Raw genomic sequence first — 26,252 nt, forward strand, 5'->3', positions numbered from 1 at the left:
TCACCCGGCCCTAGATCCCGAAGATTGGAGGCGCTATGAATCTTGGAAAATAGTGCCAATGTTTTTTTGGACAAACTTTGGATTTTTTTTTTTACCACTGGAATAAATAAGAACCTATACATGTTTGGTATCTACAAAGTCATTATGACCTGAAGAATCATAATGGCAGGCCAGTTTTATCATTTAGCGAGCATGGTTAAAAACAAAAAAAAAAACACAATTCAAGCCGCTTGAGGTCTAGTGTGAAGTTTCCACAGTCAGTGATGGTTTGGGGAGCCATGTCATCTGCTAGTGTAGGTCCACTGTGTTTTATCAAGACCAAAGTCAGTGCAGCCGTCTACCAGGAAATTTTAGAGCACTTCATGCTTCCCTCTGCCGACAAGATTTTTGGAGATGGAAACTTCACTCTCCAGCAGGACTTGGCATCTGTTCACACTGACAAAAGTACCAATACTTGGTGTACAAATAACAGTATCACTGTGCTTGATTGGCCAGCAAACTTACCTTAACCCCATAGAGAATCTATGGGGAATTGTAAAGAGGAAGATGAGACACCAGACCCAACAATGCAGACGAGCTGAAGGCTGCTATCAAAGCAACCCGGGCTTCCATAACACATCAGCATTGATGCAGTAATTGATGCCAAAGGTATTGTATGTAGGTATGTAATTGATGCCGACTAAGTATTGAGTGCATTTACTGAACGTACATTTCAGTAGGCCAACATTTTGGATTTTAAAATAATTTTTTCAAGCTGTTGTTATAAAGTATTCTAATTTACTGAGATAATGACTTTTGGGCTGTCATTAGCTGTGAGCCATAATCATCAACATTAACAGAAATAAACATGACTGGGATGATTTAGCGAATACTGCTTTGAGCAGGGGGTTGGACCAGATGGCCCAGGAGGTCCCTTCCAACTCTACGATTCTATGATTCTATGTGAAAAAGATCACTCTGTTTGTAATGACTCTATATAATATATGAGTTTCACTTTTTGTATTGAAGAACTGAAATAAATTAACCTTTTGATGATATTCTAATTTTGTGAGATGTACTTGTAGATAAATTCCTTGAGAGCTCTAGTTTCGAAAATGGGGTCACTTGTTCATGGTTTCCAGTGTACATTAGGGGCTCTCTTAACGAAACATGGCGTCTGCTTTCGATTCCAGCTAATTTTGTATTCCAAAAGTCAAATGGTGCTCCTTACCCTCCAAGCTCTACCATGATCCTAGACAGTAGATTTCCACCACATATGGGGTTATTGGTGTACTCAGAAGAAATTGCACAACAAATTTTGGGGTCCATTTTCTTGCTGCCCTTGTGAAAATGCAAAATTTGGGGCTAAAGTAACTTTTTTTGGAAAAAAGTAAAAGTTTCATTTTTTCCTTCCACATTGCTTTAGTTCCTGTGTCGCACTGAAGAGCTAATAAACTTCTTGAATGTGGTGTTGAGCACTTTGAGGTGTGCAGTTTTTAGAATGTTATCTATTTCAGTATTTTATGTTATACAGGCCCTTCAAAGTCAGTTCAAATGTGAGGTGGTCCTAAAAAAATTGGTTTTGTAAATTTTGTTGGAAAAATGAGAAATTGCTGATCAAATTTTAACACTTCTAACTTCCTAAAAAAAAAAGAAATTATGTTTCAAATATTGTGCTGGTGTAAAGTAGGCATGTGGAAAATGTTATTTATTTACTATTTGTATGGCATAACTCTGTGATTTAAGGGCATACAAATTAAATCTTTTAAAATTGATAAATTTTCAAAATTCTTGTCTTTTTACATCAATTAAGGAATTTGCTCTTTAGACCTTCTGGGGTCATCACAACACAGAACCAGACAGACACAATCAGAGGGCAATAAAACCTTCACACTGCTTATCTATGAACTGTTCGGCTGAGTTCACGCGTGGCGTTTTTTTCGCGTTCCCGCGGCAGTTTTAACCGCGCGATTTTGCCGCGAAAACGCGAAAAATAAGCATCCCATGCATTCCTATGGGATTCCGCAATGCTGTGCTAATGCTACGGTTTTTACCGCGGCGGAATCGCTTCGCGGTAAAAAACGCAGCATGCTCATTAATTTTCGGAATCGCGGCGATCCCGCACCCATAGGAATGCATTGTTCCGCTTACTTCCCGCATGTGGCTGTGCACACCATGCGGAAAGTAAGCAGAACAATTGCGGATGGTACCCACGGTCCGGAGGAGAGGAGACTGTCCTCCGGGCTTTGGGTACCATATCCCTGTAAAAAATAGAATTTAAAATAAAAAATATTGTTATTCTTACCTTCCGGCGTCCCGCGCAGCATTCCCGCCTCTCTCCACGCTCCCGTTCCCAGTAAGCCTTTGCGAAAATGCCCGCAATGGCATCCGTTCTCGCGGGATCGCGAAGTCTCGCGGTCATTTGCGCGACGTCATCGCGAATGACCGCGAGAAATCACGATCCCGCGAGAACGGACGTCATCGCGGGCATTTTCGCAAAGGATTACTGGGAACGGATGCGCAGGACGTCGGAAGGTAAGAATAACACCATTTTTTATTTTTTTTAACATTTTATCTTTTACTACTGATGCTGCATAGGCGGCCTCAGTAGTAAAAAGTTGGTCACACTTGTCAAACACTATGTTTGACGAGTGTGACCAACCTGTCAATCAGTTCTCCAAGCGATGCTACAGATCGCTTGGAAAGCGCTAGCATTTTGCAAGCTAAATACGCTTGCAAAATGCTAGTTTTTCCGCGGGAAAATCGCGGGAATTTAAAATGCGATTTTCCCGCGGAATGGAATTCCGGAATTCTGGCTGTAATTTCCGCGAGAGTTCCGGTACGTGTGCACTTAGCCTTCCAATATTTATGCTTATCACTCCCCCATAATGACTATTCCACTTCACATCACTTGTCTTTGCTATTGGGTTATTTCTGTGCTGTCTTTTGTATAAATATGTTATCCTTCAGATGTTGTATTAGTCTAGTCTGATGAAGAGACCTGTGTAGTCTCGAAAGCTTGCAATGTGTTACCATCTTTTCAGTTAGTCATTAAAAGGTATCAACCATTGAGGACTCTCAATTCTAAATATTCTTCTATCTACTGGCTAACACGGTACAAAGACATATATCTTTCCTGTATTAAAATTCTTGCCAAATTTCCAATATTTTCATAAATAAACAAACGTTAAATTTTACCACTATCATGAAGTACAATATGTCACAAAAAACAATCTCAGAATTAGTGGGATCTGTTGAAATGTTCCAGAGTAATTAGCTCATAAAGGGACACTGGTCAGAATTTTAAGAACTGGCCTGGTCATGAAGGCAAAAACAGGGCTCTGTAGGTTACACCTACTTTACAAAGGGATTGAGCTGTATAAATACTATATAGAAATATAACCCTACTGTTTTTAGTCAGAACCACAAGTTCTCACTATTACCAACTTCTTTATGCACATATATATATGCAATATCTTGTACATATAGCCATTTGAAAGGTCCTTGGTGTCAGAGACACCGCACTACACTCGCTCACAGAGCCAGTGCGCGTGTCCTGACTACAGAAACAGTGCTAAAAGATACCTGTGGAGCAGGGCAGCAGAGGTGACAATGCGTGCTTAGAACTATTAGTGTCAGGGTCCAGTCAGCGCCGGAAAGTAAAGAGGCACAGGACCTGCGGACACTGAAGTTAGCAAGCTGGCACAGGACCTATGGTCAGGTGACTGCAAGGGGGCAGGGCTTAGCGTCCTGCTTTCAGATATGACAGGATACCATACAACAACTCAGAGTCAGGCAAAACGGTGGTCACAACAGTACGGGCAAACGAGGCACAGGAGGGACAAACAGATGGGTAGTCAGACAAAGCCAAAGGTCATACACAAGAGGGCGACGTGGTACCAAGGGGACAAGCAGAGAGAAGTCGGGTCACAAGCAGAGAGTCATACACGAGAGGTAGCGCAGTACAAGAGGGGCAGGCAGAACTCGTAACAGGGACAGAACCGGATCAAAACCAAACAAGCAAACAAGATATCAGGCACAAGGCACACGTACGCACAAGGTCAACTAACTCAGCCGAGGGCAGGAGTATAACTGACACTGGACCTAGGTCCAGTGAGCATTAAATAGCCGCCCTCTGCCAGAGAGAGGCGGAACAATTAACCCCCAGTCTGACCAGGACGGGCCAAAGCGAAACCCCGTCCTGGATCATGACAGTTGGTTCATCTACTTAGCACAATCCTTGGAACAAATTTACAGTTTACTATTAATTATCATGATAACTAATCAGCGGCTCTATCAGCATTTATTTTCTCAGTGCCATAAAACATATTTCTAATTGTTATGTATATTATATGACATTGTACTTCCAAGTGACAGCTATTACACAATATATACAAGTTTTTTCTGAAACAACATGCAGTTTTTAGGTTGTTAAAGTTATGACTAGAGATACATAGAAGAAAGCAGTGATCTTATGTGTAGACAGCTTACTCCACTTCATGTTAGCAATCTTATTGTCTGCATTTCTCCAATATGAAATCGTTCATGACTAGTAATGAGCGAGTATACTCATTGGTCGGGTTTTCCCGAGCATGCTCGGGTGTCCTCTGAATATTTTGGCGTGCTCGGAGATTTAGTTTTTGTCAATGGAGCTGCATGATTTGCATGTAAATCATGCAGCTGCGTTGACAAAAGCTAAATCTTCGAGCACGCCAAAATACTAGGAGGACACCCGAGCAATGAGTATGCTCATCACTATTAATGATGGACATTAAATGGATTGCATCCATTTGGAAAAGTAATGTCAATTAGCTAGACTAAATTTATTATATTTCTAAAAAATCTGTGAATGGTATAGCCTCCTTTAGAGTGTCTGTGTCAGACAGGTGTTCTTAACTTTGGACAAACCTTAAAAGGGTTGTCCACTACTTTTTAACAGATGACTCATCCTTAGGATAGATCATCAGTGTCTAATCGGCCAGGGTACGACACCCAACACCCCCGCCAATTAGCTGTTCTGTTGATTTGAATTGGAGAAGGATATGTAGTACCCTGCCTCGGTCACTATCCGAAGTCATAGCAGCTCTTGTCCGCCGTAGTAGCCAACATCAGGAAAAGCTGATCAGCAGGGGTACCGGATGTCAGACCCCGACCGATCAGACATTGATGGCCCATCCTAAGGATAAGGCATCAATGAAAAAGTAGTGTCCCACTGCCTAGGACCGCCAGCCATCAGCTGTGGAGAGATCTTGCAGTGAATGCTCAATTTCCCTGCAGTGCCACTACAGGGGAAATGAAGCATTACAAGCTGCTGATTCAGATCATTGAGTTCTGTGTGTAATGTAGGACAAGGTACTCTAATCAAGACACTCTCCATTCTGAACAAGAGATGAAGAACAGAAAATCATCTATTAGCTCTCATTTCTAGATGTAAAAGGAGGAGATATGACAACAGGTTTACTAAACCAGACTACCATTCCTAACTGGTAAAAGAGGATCTCAGATGGCTGCTATATATGTCTCATAGAACCATGTCATGTTACCCCTTCAAGGGCTATTTATCTGTCAAATTTGTTCATAGTGTTTCAAGGGAACCTGTCGCATGAAAAATGCTATTTGCCTGCAGATATGGGGTTAATCTGCAGGTTTAATAACATTCAGAACCGGAACGGTGCCCGCACTGAGAGCCCCACTGCTGACAAGAGATGAATTTTATTCCCTGTGGCAGTGTTCAGGATCCAGTCATAGAGGTGGTGATGGTGTGGGCTCAGTCACCACTCGGTGTACAGACAGCGGCGGTTGTAACCGCACCTCCGGCCCTGACTGACAGCCGGCCCCAATGCAGGTCCAGTGTCAGTCACTGCCAGGGACGCAGTTACCACCCCTCTCTCTATACACAGATCAGTGCCGGAACCCGCGCCAATGCCACTCCCATGACTGAATGCAGAATGCTGCTGGGAGAAATAAAGTTAATTTCCTCTTGGCAGCGGGGCTCTAAGTGCGGTCGCCGGACAGTTTCAGAACGCTATTAACCTGTAGATTAACCCCATATCTGCAGGTTAATATCTTTTTTTTCATGTGACAGTTTCCAACATCATTTTTTCTACACACGTCATTTTTTTTTTTACGTACTCCATCAATGAACAAATTTCCTATTGATTTCACTATTAAAAAACAATATGTCATAGCTTTTCTGTAGAAAACCATTTTGGAATTTTTAGAATAACTATAAAAATATGGATAAATAAATCTAGCATTTCTAGAAAACAAATCCAGATCAAAAGTATGGCACTTAAGTTGCATAAATGTAGGAATAAAAAAATATAATTTAATATTGCCTTTAATAATACATTGTCCAGTAATGGTGATGCCTACATTCACTAATGAGAAAAGTACCATATATTTATATATCTGTGTCCATGTACAAAAAATATATATCTATTATGTGATGCAGATTATTTGTCTATAATACATTGTAGAAAAGCAAAGTGGCAGAAGTGAAAAAGCAACATAATTTTTGTAATATCTTTATGGAATTGTAAGGACTGCTATTTCAGTGATACAGTGTAACCACTGAAAATGTACACAGGCATTGATTGTATATTCATTGATTATATATTAATTTTCCGTTATGATGGTTATATGCCCTTATTTTATTTCTAAGGTTTCATTCACACATCCGTATTTAAACATGTACATGAAAAAATTTGTCATCAGTGTTGTGCACCAGTGTGTCATCAGTGTGTCCGTTTTTACCATCAGTGTGTCCGTTTTTACCATCAGTGTGTCATCAGTGTGTCCGTTTTTACCATCAATGTGTCATCTTTGTGTCTGTTTTTACCAGTGTCACCAGTGTGTCCACTTTTACCATCAGTGTGTCATCATTGTGTCCGATTTTACCATCAGTGTGTCATCAGTGTGTCCGTTTTTTACCATCAGTGTGTCATCAGTGTGTCCGTTTTTACCATCAGTGTGTCCGTTTTTACCATCAGTGTCTCATCAGTGTGTCCGTTTTTACCATCAGTGTGTCATCAGTGTGTCCGTTTTTTACCATCAGTGTGTCATCTGTGTGTCCATTTTTACCATCAGTGTGTCATCAGTATGTCCGTTTTTACCATCAGTGTGTCCATTTTTACCATCAGTGTGTCATCACTGTGTCCATTTTTACCATCAGTGTGTCCATTTTTTACCATCAGTGTGTCATCAGTGTGTCCGTTTTTACCATCAGTGTGTCCATTTTTTACCATCAGTGTGTCATCTGTGTGTCCATTTTTACCATCAGTGTGTCATCAGTGTGTCCGTTTTTACCATCAGTGTGTCCGTTTTTACCATCAGTGTGTCATCAAAGTGTCCGTTTTTACCATCAGTGGGTCATTAGTGTGTCCGTTTTTTACCATCAGTGTCATCTGTGTGTCCATTTTTACCATCAGTGTGTCATCAGTGTGTCCGTTTTTACCATCAGTGTGTCCGTTTTTACCATCAGTGTGTCATCACTGTGTCCATTTTTACCATCAGTGTGTCATCACTGTGTCCATTTTTACCATCAGTGTGTCCGTTTTTTACCATCAGTGTGTCATCAGTGTGTCCGTTTTTACCATCAGTGTGTCATTAGTGTGTCCGTTTTTTGTCATCAGTGTGTCCGTTTTTACCAACAGTGTGTCATCCGAGTGTCTTTCTGCACCAAACCAAAGGATCCGGTTGTTGAAAGAGTGGGATGGCCAGCTTGTCAGAGGATAATTAAGGTGCATGTATTGCTTTATTAATCTAGGCTATGAAGTCGAGTGAAAGTGAAGACTTTCCTTACATTAAAGGAGTTGCCCTGTCCAAATCGATAAGTCTGCAGTCACTCTGTGTGACTGCAGATTTATGAATCCCCTCAGCACTTCAATGTGAGCTGCAAGGATTCGGCAATTTCTGAGCCGGGATCGGAGGGTATGTATTTGCCTTGATCAACACAGGTGTATGGAGTGAGGCCATGCCCACTCTACTGGCTTTGGTCTGTAGTATGTACAGTGGGCACTGAAAGAATTCTGATCTCTTTCATTTTTTCTTTCTTTGTTTCATTGTAGCCATTTGGTAAATTCAAAAAAGTTGATATTTTTCCCATTAATGTACACTCTGCACTCCATCTTGACTGAAAAAAAACAGAAATGTAGAAATGTTGCCAATTTATTAAAAAAGAAAAGCTGAAATATCACATGGTCATAACTATTCAGACCTTTGCTCAGTATTGAGTAGAAGCACCCTTTTAAGCTGGTACAGCCATGATTGGGAATGATGCAACAAGTTTTTCACACCTGGATTTGGGGATCCTCTGCCATTCTTCCTTGCAGATCCTCTCCATATCCGTTAGGTTGGATGGTGAACGTTGGTGGACAGTCATTGTCAGGTCTCTCCAGAGATGATCATTTGGGTTTAGGTCAGGGCTCTGGCTGGGCCAGTCAAGAATGGTCAAAGAGTTGTTCTGAAGCCACTCCTTTGCTATTTTAGCTGTGTGCTTAGGGTCATTGTCTTGATGGAAGGTGAACCTTCGGCCAAGTCTGAGGTCCAGAGCACTCTGGAAGAGGTTTTCATCAAGGATATCTCTTTACTTGGCCGCATTCATGTTTCCTTCAATTGCAACCAGTCATTCTGTCCCTGCAGCTGAAAAAAGCCCCATAGCATAATGCTGCCACCACCATGTTTCACTGTTGGGATTGTATTGGACAGGTGATGATCAGTGCCTGGTTTTCGCCACACATACCACTTAGAAGTATCACCAAAAGTTCTATCTTCGTCTCATCAGACCAGAATATCTTATCTCTCATAGTATGGGTGTCCTTCATGTGTTTTTCAGCAAACTCTATGCAGGCTTTCATATGTCTTGCACTAGGAGAGAGGCTTCCGTTGGGCCACTCTGTCATAAAGGCCCGACTGGTGGAGGGCTGCAGTGATAGATGACTTTGTGGAACTTTCTCCCATCTCCCTACTGCAGCTGTGGAGCTCAGCCACAGTGATCTTGGGGTTCTTCTTTACCGTTCTCACCAAGGCTCTCCTCCCACAGTTGCTCAGTTTGGCTGGATGGCCAGGTCTAGAAAGACTTTTGGTGGTCCCAAACTTCATCCATTTAAGGATTATGGAGAACACTGTGCTCTTAGAAACCTTGAGTACTGCAGAAATTCTTTTGTAACCTTGGCCAGACCTGTGCCTTGCCACAATTCTGACTCTGATCTCCTTGGTCAGCTCCTTTGACCTCATGATTCTCATTTGATGTGACATGCACTGTGAGCTGTGAGGTCTTATATAGACAGGTGTGTGCCTTTGCAAATCAAGTCCTATCAGTTTAATTAAACACAGCTGGATTCCAATGAAGGAGTAGAACCATCTCAAGGAGGATCACAAGGAAATGGACAGCAGGTGACTTAAATATGAGTGTCTGAGCAAAGGGTCTGAATATTTATGACAATGTGATAATTTCAGTTTTTCTTTTTTAATTAATTTGCAAAAATTTCTACATTTCTGATTTTTTCAGTCAAGATGGGGTGCAAATTTACCAAATGGCTGCAATGAAACAAAGAGTGAAAAATTTAAAGGGGTCTGAATACTTTCCGTACCCACTGTATAACACATACCTTGTGGTTCCGGCTCAGAAACCGTCGAATGCCACACTACCTAGTGCGTGCACTGGGGGGATTCATAAGTCTGCAGTCACACAGCGTGCCCAGCAATGGAAAAGAGGAGACAAAATGCACCTCTACCCCTAAAAAGATAAGCACATAGATTCTGCTATAAAATTCTACGGTTAATACAGCATCGGGATAAGAAATTCAAAGCCACAGCTATAACGTGGGCGCGTGAATGTGTAATAATAGGCATAGTGAATTGTGCAGAGTAGTATAAGAGGAATATGAGCCGAGTGGGGAGCTGTGGAGCCTTTCCTGCCGGATAGTCAGTGACGTCTACTGTTGGTATAGTAGTCAATAAAGGTGATACGCTTAGCGCACTGGATTGCTTAAGCTTCACAGCAGCATCTTTCTTCTTACAGGGCGTTTCCCCTGTACCTTAGTTTTGTAATAAATACTCCCTTAATTCAATTTCTGTATTTTCCTTCACTTTGTTTAGTACCCCATAAATGTGAATACTGTAACCTAGAGACCATTTATAAGCATATACAGTATAGCACAAAAGTGAGTACACCCCTCACATTTTTGTAAATATTTTATTACCGGTATGTCTTTTCATGGGACAACAATGAAGATCTGACATTTTGATACAATGTAAAGTAGTCAGTGTCTTCAGTGTTGTCCCATTAAAAGACATAATCAAAAATGTGAATGGTGTACTCACTTTTGTGATATACTGTAGTAGAAAAACGTTACTTCATATGGCTGTATATTACCAGAGATATGCATTTTATCAAATTTAGTGTGCATATGATCAGAAAGCTGAAATGTTTGGTATTCAAAGTCTGACATTTTGCCGCAAAATGTCTTCTATACTGAACATCTGGATAATGGGCTATTTCTATTACCACCTGCTAAATTATAGAGATCTTATGAGGTCACCTATTTTGGAGTTGTGAACCTCGGCTGTTCTTAGATATTGAATTGTTATCATTGCCATATCTCATTGGGTTGTGGATGTGCGGTTTATAATTACAAATTATATAATGACATTTTATGTCAGGTGTCCATAAAATCCATAGTGAGGATGCAGAAGACACAGATTGTAGGTCCAAATAACAAGTCCATATTTCAATAGTGACATCCATTGTTGCATTTCTGAAAAAAAAAATACAAGACAAACTATTACTTTTTTACCTTCAGGTTTTTTTTTCACTATTGGTTTTGTTAAGGAAACCAACGATGGAACATTTGTCAGTCAGAAGAGCATATTATATCTGTGATTAAATGTTGAACCAAAGCATTACTTTGCAGACCTGCAAGGAGTGGATATGTTAAAGGGAACTGTCATCAGGTTTTGACACCTAATCTATGAGCAGCATCATGATTCCAGTGATATGTCACTTACTAGGCTGTTTGCTGGAGTTTTGATAAAATTACTGTTTTGTCAGCTGGAGATTATTACTAGAGAACTAGTAAACCTGCTGCCAGGTAGTCCTCTATATTCATGAGCTCATTATAATTCTGCCCCCACATCTAATTGGCAGATTTCTGGGTTCACTGCACATGGGCAGAAAGCTGCAAATCAGTGGTGTGGGCAGGGATATACAGATCTCCGCATTCAGAAAACTGCTAGATAACCCTGATTTTATCAAAATGACATCAAACTGCTCAGTAAGTGACACATTGCTGGAATCAAGGTCTCTGATCCTACATTATAATGCACTCAAATTACATAGCAGAAACCCGTGACAGATTCCCTTTAAATCCAAACATACATTTGAGCATAGCCTGAAATAAATTATTTTGTCTAGTTACATAATATTAGTTATTGATTTAAGTGGGTGTACACCTGAGTTAAATACACAACTTGGTAAAAGTAAGTAAAAAATATTTAATTGAATGTCCACCTTCAGTGACAATTTGTTTTGTCTGTAGTCATACATAAGCTGAGAGGAACTAAAAAGAAGGCAGATAAAAAGAGATAGAAACGCTTCAGAATGAGCTCACTGACAGATTTTTTCCCATTTAAATGCATTTATTTTTGGCTGGGTTTGCAACTGGGTTTCTCAGCAGTTCCACGTCCTATTCCTTCCAGTACTGGCGCCCTGGGTCTACCACTCGGCACTTCCACTAGTCCCACGAATTCAGTCCTGTTTAGGTCCATTACCTTCGGCATTTTGCAACTCAGAGTTTCTCGTGACACGTCGTCCTATCCTAAGGAACCATTTTCCTGTAGAAGGCCACTCTGTCTCTTCGTTACTTCAAGGTCATGCTACTCCCTTGTCCCTTAGTCTCCTTTTCTGCAGTTTACCCCCATCGACAGCACTGCTCACAGACATTTCCTACTGAAACTTGTCCCTATCTAATTAACTACGGAAAGCAGTCACTTGCCCTAGCACTAAGCCAATCACACTATGGGCTAGTTCCAAACATTGATTCTATCTATCCTTACCCTAACGTCACTTGAGACAGCACATACAACACACTAATGGCACATTCAACACACATAAATAAGGGTCTCCTCTTCCAAGGGGTATATATAGTATCCTTCTTGGTGGGTCAGCCTGACCCCAGTCCTACTTGGTTGGGACCCCGGAACCGAGAGTCCAAGTTCTTTAGGCCCATATGCCAACATAAAACCTGATAGTCCAGGTGGCACATCCCAATTCCTTCGACCTGGTAACAGTACTTCTGGGTCAGCACTGGCCCTGCTCTGCCAGGGTTCAAAAGCTCTCCATGAGGCTACAACCCGGCTGGAATTTCAGGTCATTCTCCACCTCCCTCCGTGCAAACATTTGACCTTGTGGCAAGGACACAGTCCATGAGGGGCATAGTCCCTTAAGTGTTTCCTCCCCCTCTGCTGGAATTCAGTCCTTGGCTGAAGGTGTAGGACTCTCCAGCGGCTGCAGCGTCTCTGCAATCCAGCATGGGGTGTGCAATGAACACAATCAAACTGGCAAAGGGGAGAGAACTTCACTTCCTTGGCCATTCATGATCATAAACACAAGGGAGTCCTGAATCCTGTGGATCACCTGACCCATTTGAGCTCTGTGCCAATGCACACACATGTAACCGGCACAACTAGGCCCGCTTCTCATTTGACTCCTCTTCTTTTCTCGCTCAGGTGTCTGTGCTCAGACCTAGATTTCCTTGGCTTCTGTTCTCCTCACATACACGGACGAGTGCGCTCCCTGGGCCACGTACACCAAGTTCAGATTGGTCGCTGTGTCTGACAGTCCAGAGGCCCTGCCATTGGAGGAGGCCCTACAAGAGCTTGGGTCTGTCTCTTCGCTGGGTTTCTGACCCTGACCCTCAGGGTGTGTGACAATCCTGGGGTCTGCCACCTCCTAGCAAGGCTAGTTAGTCTCTGACTCTTTTCCCTCGGTCCAGACCCAAGAGACTGTGATCACAAACCAGTCCCTTGGTCCATCTTCCTTTAAGAACTAGACATGTTTTCCTTCCTGTAAACTGGGCCCCCGCCGAAGGGATCAAGCATTGACATAGACCTTGTGCCCAGTGTTTATCCCATGATAAAACTGTAGCCATGTGCATGGTTAAAATGTCTCACGATCCCCCGGGACATCTGCTATATCAAGTTTTCTCTGCCAGGCTGGCCCAGTATACACACTTGTTTGGCCTGAACCACCGACTTGGCCTGGGTGGCGAGAGGTTAATTCCTGGTGTTGAGCTCTGCCCCCGAGCTCAGCAAAGAGGCTTTCAGAGGCTGTTCTTTTTGCATGGGTGGGGTACTCACCCGCGTCCATGCCTGCAAGGCTTCCAGGCTTGTGACCCATCCACCGGCTGCAAACCAGGTTGTTGTTCATGGTCCCGACTCTGGCTTGGGCTCGGCCTGACTCTTTTTCAGCAGGCTGCCAGGCTTCACCTCCTCGCTAACCATGTTAATGAGCTGCCGTAGCTGTCCTCGGCCGCCCTTCTCCTCCATAAGTTGCGACTCTGACATCTCTGTTTCTTGCTGCTTCTTCACCAATGTACATCCCATGAATTGCGTTGTTCCTTCTGCAACCTGAGGCCTGTCATGACCCCTCACCTTTCACTGGGTGAAGTCCGCACTGGCTCACCAGCCTATTTCTTGAATGTCCCTGTTCGTTTCATTGGGCCACATCTTGCTTGGTGGATTTTCTCCTTTCACTTCACTCTGCAATGATGCTCACTCCCTGATGGGGGCGTGTGGTTTTGGTTGTGTTATTCCCCTTGAAAGGTGTGCCTGATGAAGGGTTAGACTCCGCCTTTCACATTTTTGTCTCTGGCTCATCCACAATGGGCGGATTTGTCTCGCCCTTTCGCTACACTCACCACCATCTTGTAGTCCTTGAACAGCACCATCTCAGACTGTCCAACAGTCGCCATCTTGCTTGTCACCTGAGTCTTCTTTGCACTGCACGGTCCTCGCAGATGCAAAACTCCTGCTAACTACGCACATAGCAGCTCAGTGAGGGCCCGTAGCTGCGGGTGAGGCGCTTGTCTTCTCTTGTTATGCATGACACGCTCGATGAAAGAGTGGATCCTGGCTCGGTGTTCATATTGGTGCTGTGAAGGTAGTGTTGGCCAGCCAGGACCATAGATTTCAGTGTTCAATAAAGGAGACTTAATGTTCTAAAACAGTCTTTACTGAAAGGTAACTTGGTAAGGCTTATGTACAAGGGGTAGAAAGTACAAAGTCTTATGAATGTTTCCTTCACAATGTAAAGCGATCTCACACACACAGTATCATTCCACTGAAGTATACTCTAGGGAGTATGAAACACTGTTTTGCCCTACTTCATCACAGCCTAGCTTGTCGCCACCTTTGGCATTTTGTAAGCTCAGGGTTTCTTGTGACTTGTCGTGCTATCCAAGTAGAAGTCAACTCTGTATCTTCGGTCACTCTCTTGTCCCTTAATCTCCCTTTCTGTAGTTTACCCACAACAGACATTTCCTACTTGAACTTGTCCCTATCTAACTATAGGAAACAGTCACTTTCCCTAGAGCTAAGCACCTCCCACTATGGGCTAGTCCTGAACATTAACTCTATCCTTACCCTAACGTCACTTAACTAACTACAGTCACTATCCTATCTTATATCTTAAGTCCTAACCTATGTCTTACCCTATGCTATCCTATACTGTATACTACCAAGATTGCTTATATACTATACATAACCATATCCCAATATATACAATGACGGAGGACATTATTCACATTGACTGGGGTCTTCAGGGGTAGGAACACAATAGCTATTGCCCACCAACGCACAAATACTGTTATGGGGGCACCACAGAGTATTCTAATGGGATCCAACCTAAGCCTGTACTGGTTAAGTCATGAAAAACAAAGAAGAAAGGAACAGGCCATACAAGGGGATCACCAGACACAGGAAAAATAGCGTATAAAATATTGAAGTTTATTGGACACAAAAAAAACATGCAAAAAACATTTTAAAAAATTAAAACTGGTCACATATGTGACACAACTCGATAATTACTGGTCTCATAATAGGCCAACCACCTAAATCAAACTCCACAACAGTAAAATGTGAATACAGACCTAATGGCTATATAACCAGCATACCATCTAGAAAATACCTGTGCACGGCAATTATTCATATATACGACGTATTTACAAAATTGAAACAGCATAAATAATAATTGATAAGTGCCCACCTGGGCCACAATGCTGGCAGCCACCTATAACCACACCACACAGAGTACAAAAAGTATATGCAGGTGTGTCTGAGCACAATAGCATAAGCAGCTTACCAATGAACAGTGCTTAAAAAATGCAAAGCATATGGGCCCATGTGGCTAGGCACCAATGATGTGATATAGGGGTGCACAAGAGGTTAATGGTAGAAGCTGAGAGACACCACCCGTGTATAGTAGCACAGAGTGGTGTTCATCTGGTAGAGAGGGACCCATATGGAGTGAGATTAGGCAGAGCAGAGACCCGACACCCTCTATTGTCCACCAACCTTACACATATTCAACACTAATGTGGTCTGTGATTTTAAATCAGCTGAAAAGAGCTCAGAAAAGAAAGATAAGAATATTCTCAGTTAACTCATTCTGCAACCACCAATAGTCAGTGCAACACGGAGGCTATAGAAGGCAAATGGTGCAAAAATGGTAATGAAACCAAATTGCCAATATATTTTTTAGCCAAAAAAAACATGCATTTCATTAACAAAAAAAAGTGCCCCCCATTGGTAGACACTTAAGTGGTTTATAAATAATTTTACATTCATAATATATTTTCCAATGCATACCTTCTGCTTTTGAGACACATCATGCTTGTTTCTACTAACTATGAACTGTTGTGTCTGGGACCCCAGCACTCTGTGAATTCTCATTTTGAAAACTATTAGCATAAGTTGGTTCATCTTCTTTACTTAATGTTTTCTGAAATAACAGAAACAAAGCAGACAGACTTGTAAAAGTAATGAATATGCCTAACTATCCTCAGCGCTGACAGTACTTCAGTAATAAAAAAAACACTGTTGAAACTGACATATAGGCTTAACACATTGGTCGTCTTGGATCATCCACAGTATTTCATAACTGTTTCTAGACCAACACAAAAGTATCCAGTTTTATTTTATGTGCCTCATATAGAAATAAGCTAATAGTTTTTCATTTTTGTGCTTTCATCTCGTCCTTCCCTTGTTCCAACAGCCATAACTTTATTTGTCATTACATTGTTGTATAAGGTCTTGCTTTTTGTATGATGAGTTGTAGTTTTGAGCACAATTTATTTTACCATATAGAGTATTGAAAAACGGAAAACAAACCCTAACGTGGTGAAATGGGTGAAGAAAAATGCAATTCTGCCATTGCTTTTTGTTTTGGTGGTGTTTATTGTGTGGTAAATATCACATGACAATAGGATTCACCTGGTCAAATTATAGCAATATCATACTTATAAGGTTTTTTCTATATTTTAGTGGTTAAAAAAATATTCAGAATCTTTGTAAAAAAAATTTTGTTTGTGTCTCCATTCTCTGAGACCTGTAACTTTTTATTTTTCCATCCATGATGCTGGATGAGGGCTTTTTTGAGTGCTGAGCTGTAGTTTTTATTGATACCATTTTGATCACTTTTTATTTTATCTTTTTAGGGAAGTGCAGCATCTGCGAAACCGCAATTCTTTTATTTAATTTTTTTTCTTTTCTGCACTTAAAGAGAACCTGTCAACACGATTTTGTAATGTAAATTAAGGACATGGCTGTAATGGCACTGTAATACTGATTAGATTGGTAACATTGGTGAAGAAATTCACTATGTGGTTCTTCTGTAATCACCATTTGAAGTTTTCTGCTGATTAGATTTCAGTGCACAGTGGCCGGACTGTACCCAGGGTCTTCTCCGCCTTGTCTGTGATTCCCCAGCCCCTCCACCTACTTTCGGTCTGTGAATGATCTGCCTCCAGTGTCTGAATTATCAGCAGTGACCTGTCATTCACAGACAGGAGGCAGGCGGAGGAGCCGGGGAATCAGACATTGCGTAGAGGACCCAGGGTACAGTCTGGCCCCTATGCACCAAAATCTAATCAGCAGAAAACTTCAAATGGTGACTAGAGAACAACCGCAGACTGGATTTCTTCACCAAAGGTATCAGTTTAACCTATACTGCACCACCATTAAAGGGAATCTGTCACCCATATTTAGTGATATCATGTAAAGATATCACCTAATTGTGCGTCCCATAAGGATTCTTTCAGGGCTTTTGACTTCCCCGACCCCGCACCTTTGAGGCATAAATACCTTTTTTATCTTGTTGGGGATGTATGCAAATCGCCGCGCTCCGGTCCGATGGGCGTGGCTTAGTCGCCTTCCCCCCCCTCGGCTTTCTGCACGTAATCTTCATCTGTGAATATCACAGATAACGTTGGTTTCCACGCTTGCGCATTGTAAAGGCCTCCGGCGTCTGTGCAGTATGCTTTGCCCAACTGTGGGTGAAGCATGTAATCGCTACTGCGCATGCGCCGTATTGCATGAAATAAGTATTTGCATGAAATAAGTATTTGATAGAATAGAAAAAAAGAACTTAATATTTTTTACAGAAAACTTTGCTTGCAATTATAAAAATCAGACTTTTCTTGTAGTTCTTAACCAAGTTTGCACACACCTCAGCAGGGAATTTGGCCCATTCCTCCATATAGATGTTCTCCAGATCATTCAGGTTTCAGGGCTGTCGCTGGCAACATTGAGTTTCAGCTCCCTCCACAGATTTTCTTTTGGATTCAGGTCTGTTTCGGGTCATTGTCAATGTTCTTACTGAAGGAAGCAGGTTGTTGGCCAAAATCTAGCGATACATGACCCCATCTATCCTACCTTCAATACAGTGCAATTATCCTGTCCCCTTTGCAGAAAAGCACCTTTAAAGTATGATGTTTTCCCCAACCATTCTTCACAGATTGGACGGTGTTCTTGGGAAACCTATCCTTCTTCTTCCTCCAAATACGGCAAGTGGATTCCATACTAAAAAGTTATTTTTTGGTCTCATCTGACTTCATAACCTTCTCCCATGCCTCTTTTGGATCATCCAGAAGGTCATTATTGAACTTTAAACGAGTCTGGACATGTTCTGGCGTGAGCAGGGGAACCTTGCGTGCTCTGCAGGATTTTAATCCATGTTAGCATACAGTAGTGTGTTACTAACAGTAATGTTTGAGTCTGTGGTCCCACCTCTCTTCAGGTCATTGACTGATTCCTGACCTTTTTCAGAATCATCCTAACCCCATTAGGCGAGCTCTTTCATGAAGACCCAGACCGATGAAGATTGACAGTCATCTTGTGTTTCTTCCATTTTCTAATAATTGTGTCAACAGTTGTTGCCTTCGCATCAGGCTGCTTTCCTATTGTCCTGAAGTCCATCCCAGCATTGTGCAGATCTAGAATTTTGTCTCTGGTGTCCTTAGATAGCTCTTTGGTCTTGGCCATGGTGGAGAGGTTGGAGTGATTGATTGTGTGGACAGATGTCTTTTATACAGGTAACTAGGTACAGGTAAAAGGTGCAATTAATACAGATAATGAATGCAGAATAGGATAGCTTCTTAAAAAAGACTAACAGGTCTGTGAGAGCCAGAATTCTTGCTGGTTGGTAGGTGATCAAATACTTATTCCATGCAATAAAATGCAATTTAATTATTTAAAAATCATACAATATGATTTTCAGTCTTTTATTGTTAGATTCTGACGCTCACAGTTGAAGTGTGCCTACAAATAAAATGACAGACTACTTTCTTTTTAGGTGGGAAAACTTGCAAAATCAGCAGTGAATCAAATTCTTATTTTCTCCACTGTATATTTTTCTTTTCCTGTATTTTTTAATTCCTCTAGAGAACTTGCGATCATTTGATTGCTTATATTAAATACTGTAATATTAGTCTATTGCAGTATTGCGCCAAAGATACCGGAAACACTCTTAACACACACCGCTAGCTCACACCACACAGCACGCATATAAATTACACACCTCCATAATAGCTACCGCTTATTGGCTGCTCACACTATTTAATCAGTTCCAACCCCCCCAACACATGCCTCCTGACTAAGAAGTGAGACATGCGTTGGGGCGGCGGGGGACGCCACACACAGACTCACCACTCGTGTAAGTGCTGCCTATTACTGTTATAGCAATAGCCTGATTTAATTGGGACTGATGTGTACCCTTACTAGATATCTGACATTTCAGTGGCTTTAAGCATAAGGCGATATACAAGTACTCAGTTAGACAGTTAGAGTGATCAATGAGTGGAACAGGCTGCCACGAGAAGTGGTGAGTTCTCCTTCAATGGAAGTCTTCAAACAGAGGCTGGACAGACATCTGACTGGGATGATTTAGCGAATCCTGCTTTGAGCAGGGGGTTGGACCAGATGGCCCAGGAGGTCCCTTCCAACTCTACAATTCTATGATACTCTTGATAGTGGCTGATATCTTATGTGGTGGTTTTCCCTACTTGGATTGCACATACCTTGGACAACTTTAATGTACACTTTTTTTATGTAGTTATTGCAGTATATAGTGTATTTGAGGTTTTCCTATGAAGCCCAAGCTGGGGTTCACAGAAGGACTAAGATTGCAGCCAGTGGATCCTTTAGCAGGTGCCCAGCTGCCATGTTAACCCATCAGCTCTCAGTGATGGCGTCATGGGAGTCTGACGACAGCTGGTACAAATGCACATTGGCAACTTTGCCATTTAAATGCCATTGTCAATGATTGATGGGGCATCAAATTGTTTAATATCAGTGCTTGAAGCTTATGCCTGGAGCTGCTGTTACAGGCAGATTTTGGCTGTGTAACACAGCCATCATCTTCCACATATGAAGCTTGCTCAGCTCCTAGATCACAGGTCATTAAATGGCTCATTTTAAATGGACACTGAGAAATAAAACTCATGATGAATGTAGTAATCAATGCAAATGTACCAATTATTTAAAAGAAAAGATACCTTTTCGCTTTTTGCATGTTTGAATTTTTTCTCCTTGTAATAATTCCTTTTTGGAAGTACATGTAGTAACATCAAGTCACATAAAACCGTTGCCTGAAAAACAAAGTCACGCAGATTAGACCCTGTTCACATCTGCTCTGTCATAGCATTACAATGAAAATAATGGCAGTGAGTGATTTGTCACATGATCGACACCAATGGTGCGCGACAGTCCCCGTCATGGTGTCCACTAGAGTTGAGCGACTTTTGCTTTTTTAGGGTCGAGTTTCGTTTCATGAAACCCGACTTTTCCAAAAGTCGGGTCGAGCAAAATCGGCCAACTATAGGGAAAAGTCGGGGGTCCGACCGAAACACGAAACCCAATGTAAGTCAATGGGGAATTAAAGTCGGCAGTGAGAGGAGGACAGGAAACACACCTACAGTGCCCATTTGAATGCCAAAAGCATCAATCCTTCTTACTTAAGCTTGTCAACCTTAATTTACTTCATAATACTAGTTACGCACTGAAAAATGGGGGTTATTTGGCTAAAGTTGTGGGGGGGTAGGGCTGGCTCCAGGTTTTCATGTGCCCTGGGCGAAAGAGCGCCCCTTTAACACATACCACAACTCATGATGCTCCGATACGGCAGAGAAATAGCGGTATAGTACAATGAAAAATACTTCACTTTTTACATCTCATGACGAGGCCCATCTTTTTCTCCATACAGAATCATTGGTCCCATATAATGTTTGAAACAGTATATGATGAGCTCCACATAATGCTACAGTATATGTTGGTCCCCATGGATGAAGCTCCACTGTCTTATGGGCCCAAATAATGCTCCAAACATAATGGGCCCCATTTCTAATGCTCTAGTGTATAATGGGCCCTGTAAATGCTGCTCCAGTGTCTGATGTCCACCTTTGGAATGTTCCAGTGTATGGTGGGCCCCATCTATCATTCTCCAGAGTATAGTGCTCCCCAAAAATTGCTGTCCCAACATTGAAAACAATGAAATAAGTCTCCTCGCTAGGGAATCCCTGTACTAGTCTGGACTCCTCGTCGTCCCCATCTTCCATCTCACTGCACAGTATTTCAACCTTGCAAGTGCTGTGATCATGAGCAAGCAGGGGGGGCCCACTCGTTGGCGACGGCACTGGCACAGGGCCCTTGATAGGTGGTGTGTCTGACGGCCGGTGGGCCGAACCTGCACTTTCATCTGCAGCTTCCTCTTTGTCACCGTGTAAGATGGAACTGTATATGGGAAGGGTAACCTGAGTTATCAGGGTCAGATTCAGGCCGTGTAGCGTGCAAGGGAAATGTAGTGGTCTGGGTCAATGTACCAGCAGATTCATCGAGCAGTGGCTGGGCATCAGTGCACTTGTGTCGCCCCCAGGAGTACGGTCGCCACAGTGGCATTACCTTCCTCCTAGGGAGTGTGATGTCATGCTTGGGAGCAACGAAAGATCTCTCTAGCAGGTTAACTGATTGGGCGGCGTTATTCCCACGAGTCACGACCCTCCAAACAGCGTTCATGAAGGCAAAGTGTTTATTTTACGTGGGCAGTATGGTTGCAAAGCTGAACCTTAAAGGAATGTCCAGAAGGGCACCACCAGGAGTGGAGCCTACGGCGTAATTTGACTCAACACGGGCAACCTCAACCATCCAGCAACAAAAAAGATGCACACATTGCAAGCTTAATTCCGTTAACGAACGAAACTCCGTCATGCCTCGCGGTCCGAGTCCGGCTTACTAGAGGGACACGCGAGGCTCTGGCACGTGAGATTGGCCAATAACTGGTGTGTCATGCCCTTACATGTCCGTGGCTGCATGTGCGCTACACTGAAAAGGGCCAGCGTTTGTCGCTTACAGGTGCAGATATCCCGCTAAACACCGTTAGTGATGGGGATCTGGGATTACAATTATTACCCGCGAACGATGATTTCCCAGTAAGTGCAGGTCAACCGCAGTTCCGGAATTAGGCCTAACCGTCATTCCTGAAAAAATGAAAAACTTACGTGTGCAAACCACAGGTGCTGTAGCTTGCTTAACAGCTCGCCAGCCGTTCTCAGGCCCAGTATGGATTACATGTGATTGCACAAAGGTGAGAAAGGGTACCGTATCCCCGGATAACATGTATGGATAGCATAGTGTACACATTCAAAATATATGTCTATAGATCTGGAGGCAGGCTCAAACGGTGTCAGGCCCAGTATGGATTACACGTGATTGCACAAAGGTGAGAAAGGGTACCGTATCACCGGATAACATGTATGGATAGCATAGTGTACACATTCAAAATATATGTCTATAGATCAGGAGGCAGGCTCAGACGGTGTCAGGCCCAGTATGGATTACACGTGATTGCACAAAGCTGAGAAAGGGTACCGTTTCACCGGATAACATGTATGGATAGCATAGTGTACACATTCAAAATATATGTCTATAGATCAGGAGGCAGGCTCAAACGGTGTCAGGCCCAGTATGGATTACACGTGATTGCACAAAGGTGAGAAAGGGTACCGTATCCCCGGATAACATGTATGGACAGCATAGTGTACACATTCAAAATATATGTCTATAGATCAGGAGGCAGGCTCAGACGGTGTCAGGCCCAGTATGGATTACACGTGATTGCACAAAGGTGAGAAAGGGTACCGTATCCCCGGATAACATGTATGGATAGCATAGTGTACACATTCAAAATATATGGCTATAGATCAGGAGGCAGGCTCAGACGGTGTCAGGCCCAGTATGGATTACACGCGATTGCACAAAGGTGAGAAAGGGTACCGTATCACCGGATAACATGTATGGATAGCATAGTGTACACATTCAAAATATATGTCTATAGATCAGGAGGCAGGCTCAGATGGTGTCAGGCCCAGTATGGATTACACGTGATTGCACAAAGGTGAGAAAGGGTACCGTATCAACGGATAACATGTATGGATAGCATAGTGTACACATTCAAAATATATGTCTATAGATCAGGAGGCAGGCTCAGACGGTGTCAGGCCCAGTATGGATTACACGTGATTGCACAAAGGTGAGAAAGGGTACCGTATCACCGGATAACATGTATGGATAGCATAGTGTACACATTCAAAATATATGTCTATAGATCAGGAGGCAGGCTCAGACGGTGTCAGGCCCAGTATGGTTTACACGTGATTGCACAAAGGTGAGAAAGGGTACCGTATCCCTGGATAACATGTATGGATAGCATAGTGTACACATTCAAAATATATGTCTATAGATCAGGAGGCAGGCTCAGACGGTGTCAGGCCCAGTATGGATTTGACGGCCCAGACTACACTGCGGAGGAGCAGGGAGAGGTAAAGATTGCAAATGCTGGGGCCCTGCCCAAGCAAGGGGGGCCCACTCGTGGGCGTCGGTACTGGCACTGGGCCCCTCATAATACGGCGGTGTGTCTGACGGCGGGTGTGCACCACCACCGTCAGAGACACTTGATTGCACTATGAGGGACCCTGTGCCAGTGCCCGCGCCCAAGAGTCGGCCTACCCACCTGTCCAGGGCAACGGCACTCGCACGGTGTCGTGCGCTAGGTGGTGACCCCGGCCATGGGGGGGGGCAGCACAGTTAGGGAGTTTTAGAAAGTGGCATATGTTGATGTTGGACATTCAGCTGATGCAAAAGGCGAAATTGTTCAAGTCCCAGGAAGAGGAGGACCAAAGCAAGCCATTTTTCTGTCACCCTATGTGTCATCAGGGGAAGTTGGGACAAAATCCTTGGAAACCCATGCATGGTTCATTTTAATGAAGGTTAGATCATCCACATTTTGGGTTGACAGACGGGTCCTTTTTTCTGTCAGGATTGATCCAGCTGCACTGAAGACTCTTTCCGATAGCACACTTGCAGCTGGGCAAGCGAGCTCCTGTAAGGCATATTGTGCCAATTCAGGCCAGGTGTCAAGTTTAGCAGCCCAATAGTCAAAGGGGAATGACCTGTGCGGGAGAACATCGATATGGGAGGAAAAGTAGTTTGTAACCATAGTTGGCAACTGCTGTCTCCTGTCACTTTCCATCGATGCAGTATTACCAGTTGTGTGAGCGGTACTTGAAAAATCAGTCCACAACATTGTCATGAAACCCCTGTCTCCAACGCCACTTCTGCTGTGTGCACCACGAACACCTCTGCCAAGCTGCCCCCGGCCCGTACGGTTCGTGTGAGAACCATCACCGCTGCTGTGTGCTGGGAATGCCTCAACCAACCGGTTTACCAGAGTTGCTTGTTTATTAGCCAATATTAGGTCAAGGTTCTCGTGTGGCATGATGTTTTGTAATTTGCCTTTATAGCGTGGATCCAGGATGTTGGCCAACCAGTAGTCGTCATCATTCATCATTTTGGCAATGCGGGGGTCCCTTTTTAGGATCTGCAAGGCATAATCTGACATGTGGGCCAATGTTCCCGGTGTCAATGATGCACTGCGAGTGCTGGTTGGAGGAGCACTTTCTGGCAAATCCACATCCCTCCAGTCACGCACAAACCCTGTACCAGACCTTGCCATGCCAACATTTTCACTTGCCCCACGAGAAGCATCCTCCTCCCCTAAGTAATCATCCCCATCATCATCCTCCTCCTCCTCCTCTTCTTCCTCCACCTCGTCCAGGAGAGGTCCCTGAGCAGACAATGGCTGAATGTCATCAAGGATTCCCTCCTCCTCTTCCTCCTCGTCAACATTGGCTGCAGACGCCTGCTCCTTAAGGTGCGTCAAAGTTTGCATGAGCAGACGCATAAGTGGGATGCTCATGCTTATGATGGCGTCGTCTGCGCTTACCAGCCATGTGCATTCCTCAAAACACTGAAGGACTTTACAGAGGTCTTCAGCTTCGACCACTGCACACCTGTCAACTCCATGTCTGCTCTCAAAGTGCCTGGCCGGGTATCCTCCCACAAATGCATTATGGCCTGCCTCTGTCCGCACAGCCGCTCAACCATGTGCAGGGTGGAGTTCCACCTTGTTGCAATGTCGATAATGAGGCGGTGGTTGGGAAGGTGGAGCAATCGCTGCAGCTTCTGCATACGAATGGAGTGTACAGGCGACCGGCGGATGTGCGCGCACAGTCTACGCACCTTCTGGAGCAGGGCTGTTAACTCCGGATAATTGTTGAGGAAGCACTGCACCACCAGGTTCAAGGTGTGAGCCAAGCAAGGTATGTGGCTGAGTTTTGAAAGGGCTATGGCTGCCTCAAAATTACGACTGTTATCACTAACTACCTTGCCTGCCTCAAGATGTATACTGCCCAGCCATGACTCAGTTTGTCGCTGAAAGTACTCGGCCAGCACCTCCGCGGTGTGTCTGTCACCCAAACACATCATCTGCAACACAGCCTGCTGACGCTTTCCACTAGCTGCTCGATAGGGGGACACCTCGTGTGCAACAGTGGCAGCTGCAGATGGAGTGCTCGTACGACTGCGCTCTGTGGATGAGCTTTCACTTCTGGAGGAGGAGGAGGAGGGTCGAACGCCTACAGCCAACTGTTTCCTATACCGTGGGCTAGGCAGCACTGTCCCACCACTGCTGTCCCCTGTGGACCCTGCATCCACCACATTAACCCAATGTGCAGTGATGGACACGTAACGGCCCTGGCCATGCCGACTGGACCATGCATCTGTTGTGAGGTGCACCTTTCCACTCACTGACTGCTTGAGTGCATGGACAATGCGGTCTTTCACATGATGGTGGAGGGCTGGGATGGCTCTGCGAGAGAAGAAGTGGCGACTGGGTAGGTCATAGCGTGGTACTGCATAGGCCATGAGTTTGCTGAAAGCTGCGCTTTCCACCAACCGATAGGGCATCATCTCTTTTTTAAACCAAAGATTTTTATTATATTCAAATGTCGTTATAATTACATTCAAGCAAAGCTTTCAAATCATCTCCATTGCATATCGAAGAATACACGACATTCAATTTCCTCCCCGTCATAAAAAGAAAAGATAACCTAACCCGACCTCCTCCCTCCCCCCCTTCCCAACTGCAATACAGACTTTCTCAATGTGATTGTCTCCACTGTAACCACATGGCCCAGAGTTTTTCAAAGTGAGCTTCCGTATGTCGCCTTCCATAAATTCTCTCCTTCAATCGGATTACGTTATTCACACGGATAACAAACTCCCCAGTCGTTGGGGGTTCAGCATCGATCCATTTTTGAGCTATCAGCTTACGGGCAATATATAAGAGTTTTGCTATGATGGACTTATAGGCATTCCCCACCGAC

The 26,252-nt window shown here is 43.6% G+C and overlaps 1 protein-coding gene across 5 annotated transcripts in view; it reads right to left on the bottom strand.

The window, feature by feature from the left end:
- Positions 1-6,303: 6,303 nt before the first annotated feature.
- P2RX1 (purinergic receptor P2X 1) overlaps positions 6,304-26,252 on the bottom strand; it is a 245,346-nt gene continuing 225,397 nt past the window's right edge. For 3 of the 5 annotated variants that reach the window (XM_073590587.1, XM_073590588.1, XM_073590585.1), the window contains 3 exons: positions 20,031-20,123; positions 15,847-15,979; positions 6,304-10,739 (listed from right to left, as the gene is read on the bottom strand). In XM_073590587.1, coding sequence (XP_073446688.1) covers positions 15,881-15,979; positions 20,031-20,123 — 192 coding nt within the window. In that variant the 3' untranslated portion in view covers positions 6,304-10,739; positions 15,847-15,880. Of the gene's footprint in view, positions 10,740-15,846; positions 15,980-17,340; positions 17,444-20,030; positions 20,124-26,252 lie in introns of all 5 variants that reach the window. The other 2 variants (XM_073590586.1, XM_073590584.1) reach the window with 1 other exon arrangement.

The sequence above is a fragment of the Dendrobates tinctorius genome, unplaced genomic scaffold (genome assembly GCF_039654945.1).
Source record: "Dendrobates tinctorius isolate UK_male_01 unplaced genomic scaffold, ASM3965494v1 ptg000117l, whole genome shotgun sequence".
In the NCBI taxonomy this organism is placed as follows: domain Eukaryota; kingdom Metazoa; phylum Chordata; class Amphibia; order Anura; family Dendrobatidae; genus Dendrobates; species Dendrobates tinctorius.